The sequence below is a fragment of the Alligator sinensis genome, unplaced genomic scaffold (genome assembly GCF_000455745.1).
Source record: "Alligator sinensis unplaced genomic scaffold, ASM45574v1 scaffold203_1, whole genome shotgun sequence".
Taxonomy (NCBI): domain Eukaryota; kingdom Metazoa; phylum Chordata; order Crocodylia; family Alligatoridae; genus Alligator; species Alligator sinensis.
This window is the reverse complement of record NW_005841949.1, coordinates 1,314,652-1,322,056: the sequence shown is the minus strand read 5'-3', so window position 1 is coordinate 1,322,056 and position 7,405 is coordinate 1,314,652. Positions and strand designations below refer to the sequence as shown.

Here is a 7,405-nt window from a genome sequence, read left to right as displayed (position 1 = left end):
TCCAAGTGACTCTGCAGTATCTCAGGGTCAACACTTGGTAGTCTGGTGCCCTGCTGTTGTCTCTCTACAATCCCATTGTGAGACTTGTCTTGCCCCTCGTTTAGGAACACTGAGGCAAAGAACTCGTTGAGGAGTTCAGCCTTGTCCCCCCTGTCTGTCACCAATTGCTTTCGCCCATTCAGTAGAGGTCCTATTCCACCCTGGGCCTTTCTTATACTCCCTATATATCTGAAAAACAATTTTTTGTTATTCTTAACTTGGGATGCCAACCTCATCTCCATGGTAGCTTCAGCCTTTCTAACTGCCTCCCTACAACTGCGAGCTGAGGAGGTATACTCCTCTTTAGTAATCCCTTCCTGTTTCTACTGCTTATATTGTTTCCCTGTTGCTCGGCAAACTCCAAGCTGTACACTCAGCAACCTCATACAGGGCTGCACTGTGTACAGCTTTCAAGTTGTTGGTACACAGGGAGCCTAGGGTCAAGAGCCCAGCACTTGAAGACACCCCAGCCTAGTTTGAAAGCCTTGGCTGCCCTAGACCCCTTGCTGACACTCAGCTGATTGTCAGCCTGGGGACTGGACCATGCCTTCCATTCAGTTTAAGGCACCATCAAAGCCAGCCCCAAAGATATTCCATGTTATCTGTGGAACATCTTTGTGCCATGGTGCTCACCCATTGTCTGAGACTTGAGCACTAGAAAAGCAGCCAGGACTCACTGCAGTCTTCTAGCAGCTTCAGCAGGTCAATTGCACTATAAATGTTAAACCGGCCATGGCGCAAAGAGAAAATGTTTCCATAAAACTACCAGCCTGCTGAGCATGGTCACAGAACTGGTTTTGCCCTCACCACCTCCCATTCCTTTGACCTTCCTCTCATTTTTCACTGGCCATCCAGTCACGCCGAACCAGCCATGAAATAATTTTCTCATCACCTTCAGAGCCCCCACAGTTCACATCTACTTCTCTGTTTCTTTCCATCCTCACTGATCTATAGCTACCTTCTTTTTCCCCCACTCACAAGACTTAGTGCTTTAGCATGCTTCCCTTGCCTTTGCAGGATTGGTCTAAGGCCACTCCTTATGACCAACCAGCCGTGAACACCCTGCAGCGAAGGAAGGACCGTGTGGAGCACCTGCGGGATGCTGAAATGGGCTCAGCCAGCATGGTGTATCCGGGAATTAGTGTGGAGGAAACACCAAGGCCCAGAATGTCTCCAGCTACCATCGCTGCCAAGGTAGGACCAGCTACAGCTGCAAAGGGCCAGGGTGTGGGGAGCAGTGCAGGTGTAGAACGAACTCGGGCCCTCAGGTGTGACGAGAGGGAGAACTGGCAACAGTGGATGCTAGGTTTGAGTCCTGCCCCCTGGAAGTTCACTTTACAGTTGTCACTTTTTGCCTTTTACTGAAGGGTACTTCATAGAACATGAATGTGTGGAATCATCCCTTGGCCATGCAGCTGTCTTGTGGGGTGGTATCTGCTTAGAGCAGGGGTGGTCAAAATACATCCCACAGGCCAGATCCGGCCTGCAGAGGGACTTTCACCAGCCCCTGGTGGGTTGGTCGTACCTGGCCCGGGTGCTGTCTGGCCCATGGTGCACATCCCGCTACCCGCAGGTGTGCAGTAGAACTGGGGTGGCTCTGCCACTGGACTCCCATTTCTAGGTAGCCTAGGCAGTGGCAGCTCCTTTTAGCTGCTACCACCAGCCCCAGCCCCATGGAGACTGGTGGGAACCCGTGTGCACAGCCCCGACCCTGGCCCACCCCATGCCTGCTCCAGACCTGCTCTGGCCGGAGCAAACCAGCTTTGGACCAACCAGGATCCATGCGCACAGCCCTGTCCCTGGCCCACCCTCCACCCGCTTCGGATTGGCCCATGATGAGCAGTAATGGTAGCTGGGCAGAAGCTGCTGCTAGGCATGGGGGAAAAGTGGCCACCCTTCCCCTCCCCCCATTGCTGCCTGTGCCCTTCTTACTGTGGCTCCCTGGAGCCTGCACCCGGGTTGACCTGCAGCTCCTCTCTGCTGCTGCCAGCACTGTCACCAGTGCCTCCTCCGGACCACCCAGCAGGGCAGCAGTGGCAGTGGAGAGGAGCCACAGGGCAGCTCAGGTGGCAGGCTCAAGTGTCTGCAGCAAGAAGGGCCTGGAAGCAGCAAGGCGGGGTGCCCACTTTTCCCCTGCACCCAGCATCAGTTTCTGCCCAGCCACCACTACCACTACTCATCATGGGTGGGCCTGTCTGGAGCAGACATGGAGTGGACCAGAGCTGGGGCTATGCTCACGGGTCCTGGTCTGGTCTGGAACTAGTCCACTTCAGCAGACGCAGGTCCAGAGCAGGTGCAAAGCAGGCCGGGGTGGAAATGGGGGCTGTTCATTTGGTTCCCACTAGGTCCACAGCTGGTCTGTTCCAGCTGGGGCAAGTCCAGGGTGGGTGGGAGCCAGGACTGTGCACTCAGCTGCTGCTGAGCACTGGTGGCAGCAGCAGTGGCAGGGAGGAGCTGCAGGACCCATGGGCTCCAGGTTTGGTGAGCTGTTGTAAGGGTAGGGGGTGGGGTAGGGAGGTGTTGGTGACTGGCCTGCAACAGCTCCTCAAAACTGCCTATGTGGCTTACAGGCCCAAATAATTGCCCACCCCTGCCTTAGAGGCTCCCGTAACATGCCACGAGGTCTGTGTGCATACAGCCCCTCCCTGTGGTATTGCCCGTAAGCACACAGTGAGGCATTGTGCTCTTCCATTCTCTGGCTGGGAAGCAGCTGCCTGGAGTTGAGCCCCAGGACTTCCCCCAGTGGCTGGAATCAGGCTCCTGAAGTCTCAGGACCTCACTCAGCTTATGGAGCTTATTGGCTGACTCCCAGGATTTGTGGCAACTGCTGCTGGTGCCCAGTCATGCTGAACAGTGGTGGGGATGCTCTGCTAGAGACCAGGCACGAAAGGCTACTGCTCAGAGCTGAGGTGATCTGTGATGGGGTTTATTCATCCTCCCTTAGCATGGCGAGGAGGTGTCTCCAGCTGCCAGTGACTTGGCCATGGTGCTGACCCGCGGCCTGAGCCTTGAACACCAGAAGAGCAGCCGGGACTCGCTACAGTATTCCAGTGGCTACAGCACACAGACCACCACCCCATCCTGCTCAGAAGACACCATCCCATCTCAAGGTAGTGGTACAAGACATGGGGGTGGTAGGACTTCTTTCCCAAGCTTGCACCCTGTCTGAATGGTGGGGGTCAGGAGTTCCATCTATCACCCGTGACATGAAATGAGTCAGGGGACCAGGACCCTGCAGCTGAATCCTCACAGTGTTGGCAGGCTGTGACCACCAGGTGAAGCTATTAGGCTCATGTGGAGAACAAGAAACAGGAACTGCTGGGTCGCTTCAGGGCAAGATCCAGCTGCTAGGGAGTCTAGTGTGGGCAAGGGGGGGTGGATGGAGCAAGGAATTTCCATCATGCTGCGGGGGAGAGCTGATCTGGAGAGTGCAGCACAGAGGGATGTGATGGAGCAGGGCATTCCCATAGTGGTGAGGGGCAGGGCTGGGCTGAGGAAGCAGGATGCTCCCGTCCTGGTTCCAGAGAGAGGTGAACTGAGAAGTGCTCCCATAATGCCATGGGGCAGGGCTGAGCTATGGAGTGGGGTGCAGGGGATGTGAGGGAACAGGCTGGTCCTCTGGTGTCCCAAGGTCAACCTGGAGAGTGGAGCACAGGGAGACATGAGGGGGCAGGGCTGAACTGAGGAGTGGAGAGCAGGGAGTTGTAGGGGAGCAGAGAGGTCCCATAACACTGTGAAGTATTTTCTATTGAAATGGTTGCAAATTACATTGACAAATCAGACTCTGCTTCCTCTTTAAAACCTGCAGATCAAAAATGACTTCAGCTTTTGGGCCAAAAAAATTACCTTTTTCCAGTTTCCCCTTCCATTCCAGCATGTATGGTGGCTTGGGGAGGTAGCAGGGGGGTGGGGGATGCTATATGCTGGTTACATGCACACCACGGCTGCAGTGTGGCGTGGCTTGGTTGCACCATGCTTGTGCTGTGTGATTTTGGTCTTCAGCCTTACATTTTGCTCAGTTTTGTCTTCTATTTGATTTGTGTTGCACATGGCGGGTGGGTGTGCTGCTTTCTTACTGTGGGACGTATTCCTTATCACGTCTCATGCAATTTGATTATTCTGTTTTGCTTGTTGCTTTCTATATTGTGCATTATAGTCCACTGTATGATTTACTGGCAGTATTGAAATTTGTTTCTAGTTCATCTGAGGTGACTGTACTGTGTGTTTTATTTAAATCACATGGGGTGTGAATGTTCCATAGTGTGATGATGTGGTGATATGTTTTGACTGCAGTGTGAGCAATGTCTGTATGGTGCTGAATGAGGCACAGTTGTACTGAGTTTTCCGTATATTGCATGGCACGGTGAAAGCTTATTGACCTGTTGGCAACACACTGTGTTGTTTCTATTTGTGTTGTGGGTTGAGTAGTTGCTGTAGTTGTTTGTATGGTGACGCAGGCTGTGTAAATAGAGTGGTTATATTGTGCACAGTGCACACACTGTTCTTACTGTAGCTGGTGATGGATGATTTGACTGCTGTGTTTAGTAGATTGCTCTTTTAGATGGGTGGAGTTGTGCTGATTGCAGGTGCTACCATTTTGTCTGTGTGAGGTGCTTATGTTATGTGTAATGTTGTGGTTGTGCGGGGCCTGTAGGTTATGCTGAGTGTAAGTCCTAATGATATGGCTATTTGATATGGATGTGTGGTGTGGCTGTAAGACATGGGATGCATCTGTAGTCCCATGATGTGGCTGTGTGGCCAGGCTGACCCTGTGTGTTGCCTCCCAGGCTCAGATTACGACTGCTACTCAGTGAATGGCGATGTGGAGTGCGACAGCCAGAGCGAGTTTGACAAATCCTCCACCATCCCACGCAACAGCAACATTGCCCAGAACTACCGCCGCATGATCCAGACCAAGCGCCCTGCCTCCACTGCCGGTCTGCCCACCGGGACCAACCTGCCAGCTGGTGCCACCCCTGGAGTGGCAACTATCCGGCGCACACCCTCCACAAAGCCTTCAGTGCGTCGCACCCTCTCCAACGCTGGCCCCATCCCCATCCGGCCCCCCATTGTCCCAGTGAAGACCCCCACAGTGCCCGACTCCCCTAGTTACACTGGACCGACCAGAGTGGGCAGTGAGGAGTGCGTTTTCTATACTGACGATGCCTCGCCAAATGCTATAGACTTTGCCAAAGCCTCACCCAAGAGGCTGAGCCTCCCCAACACAGCCTGGGGCAGCAATGTCATGGAGATATCAGTATACCCGGGTGCTGGGCAGCACCTCTCTGCTGAGGAAGAGGAGGACCAGCAGCTGGCTGCCAATCGGCACAGCTTGGTGGAGAAGATTGGCGAGCTGGTGGCCAGCGCGCATGCCTTGGGTGAAGGCCAGTTCCCTTTCCCCACTGCGCTCTCTGTGCCTGGCCCTGGAGAGGAGACACCCACTCCACCCCCAGCTGCCTCCAGTGAACCACCTGCTGAAGACATGTTGGTTGCCATCCGGCGTGGGGTGCGTCTGCGCAGAACCATCACCAACGACAGATCCGCCCCGCGGATATTGTGATAAATTCCCCCCACTCTCCCACTCACCACAACCCGTGGGAAGATATTGAACACAGGGTCAGGACTGAGAAAGCAAGCCGTGCAGAAGAAACGTCAATCCAGTAAAAAACCACAAAGGCAAAGCCACTTTATGGAGATAGAGACAGAGTCTAGATTTAAATGGAAACTAAAAGCCTTCGCTAACAAACTCACAAGGGCATAGCCTAAGCGCTGAACTGGTTTGGGAGCCTATTTTATACTTTATTTCTCCCCTGCTCCTCCTAGACTCCCCAGCTCTTTCCCACACCTCACTTCCCAGCCTTGAAAGACTCCTCGCTACCAGCCAGCAGGCAGCGGTGAAAGGGGAGGAACTTGAGTCTGGACTGGAATCAGCAGCTACATCATAAGCCTAAGAAACACACGCACGCATATATACACACACACACACAAAGTCAAGGACCATTGGCTGCTGTTCCCCAGTGAACCCACCTCCCTCCTTTTCCCCTGGACAAGGATGCACTGTTAGTCCTGTGCCGAACATCATAACATCTGCTTCTTTCTTTCTTTTTTTCTTTCTTCTTGCTCTTGTTTTCATATCAGCTGGGTTGGAAAAGATTCCTGCAACAGCAGAGAAGTGGCTGGGGTCATGGCAGTGGGCTTCATCAGAGAAGACCTGGAATATATGGCCCTGTCTCCTAAGGTATTTTTGGTGTAATTTGCTTGCCAATATGCCTCTGCTATCTAAACCCTGGAAGCAGGAGCCTATATGAGTATGCCCTGGGGAGCAAGATTTGGGGGCCTGATCTCCACAGTGTCCTACAGAAAACTCAGGACTGTCTCAAGATACAGATTCTCCTCTTCAGCAGGCTCTTCTCTTCTTGGTTAGCACCATACAACATGTCCAGATATTGGGTGGGATTACTTTAGAGCACTTGCTTAGAGACCCACACAAGGAGGGAAGGCAGGGACAGCTCTGTGACCCCTCAGTACCCAGAGTTCAGCACCAGCAGAGAGGTGGCAGTTTAAAGGCACCGGCTTGCTCATGTTTCCCTGAGGACGAGAGAGATGTATCTGTCATGTTGTTCTGGCTGCAGTAGGTTTTCACTTGGTGTGTGACAGAGATGCCTATGGATTGGTTTGCACAGGACTAGGATGTGTGTATGGCCAGGGGTGCAGGCCTTGGTGTCCCAATGAGGGAAATGTGTGAAGATGGAGATGTCCATTGGGAGGTTCATCTCTTGGTGTGCCCCTGGCTGGGTGTTTTTACAAGGGAGGAGAGCTGTAGATGCATGCAATTAATGCACCTGTCCATGCTTACTCCTGTTCACCTCCACTAACAGCTGTAGCTAGGAGAGGAGCAAAATCATGGAACATTCACAGTTTGTATGCAGTGGTTTAACTTCAGGACATCATACTATTCAAGACTACAGAAGACCCCCTGGAACTGGAGTCTGTACCAGTGACTTGCTTTGTGACTCAGAGTCTCATCCATGGTGTCAGATTGGGAAAGGCAGTGGTTTGGGATGTGGGCCCAAGTACCATTCTTTTCCCAAATTGAGAAGATTGCATGGTTAATTGTTCTCTGCCCTTGCTCAGCCCTTGCTCAGGATCCATTTCTCCCCTACGTTTCCAGACTCATATCCAGTAGCTTGGTACTTTCCTCATAGGGTGAGGTACCACACAGGAAACAACAAGGCGACAAAATCAGACCTGACTTTTCTTCTCCTTAAAATTAGCAGGAACTGCCTGAGGAAGACCTAGACCCAGTACCAGGGAGCAGAGCTCAAGAGTTGGCTTGCTGGTACTAGTGATAGTTCTGCCTAAGTAA

The 7,405-nt window shown here is 52.7% G+C and overlaps 1 protein-coding gene across 10 annotated transcripts in view; it reads left to right on the top strand.

The window, feature by feature from the left end:
- The window catches only part of MTSS1L (MTSS1L, I-BAR domain containing), a 107,100-nt gene extending 99,701 nt beyond the window's left edge, over positions 1-7,399 (top strand). For all 10 annotated transcript variants that reach the window (XM_025199781.1, XM_025199780.1, XM_025199779.1 and 7 more), the window contains 3 exons: positions 1,057-1,233; positions 2,984-3,149; positions 4,827-7,399. In XM_025199781.1, the coding sequence (XP_025055566.1) occupies positions 1,057-1,233; positions 2,984-3,149; positions 4,827-5,599 (1,116 nt within the window). In that variant the 3' untranslated portion in view covers positions 5,600-7,399. The remainder of the gene's footprint in view (positions 1-1,056; positions 1,234-2,983; positions 3,150-4,826) is intronic.
- Positions 7,400-7,405: the final 6 nt, after the last annotated feature.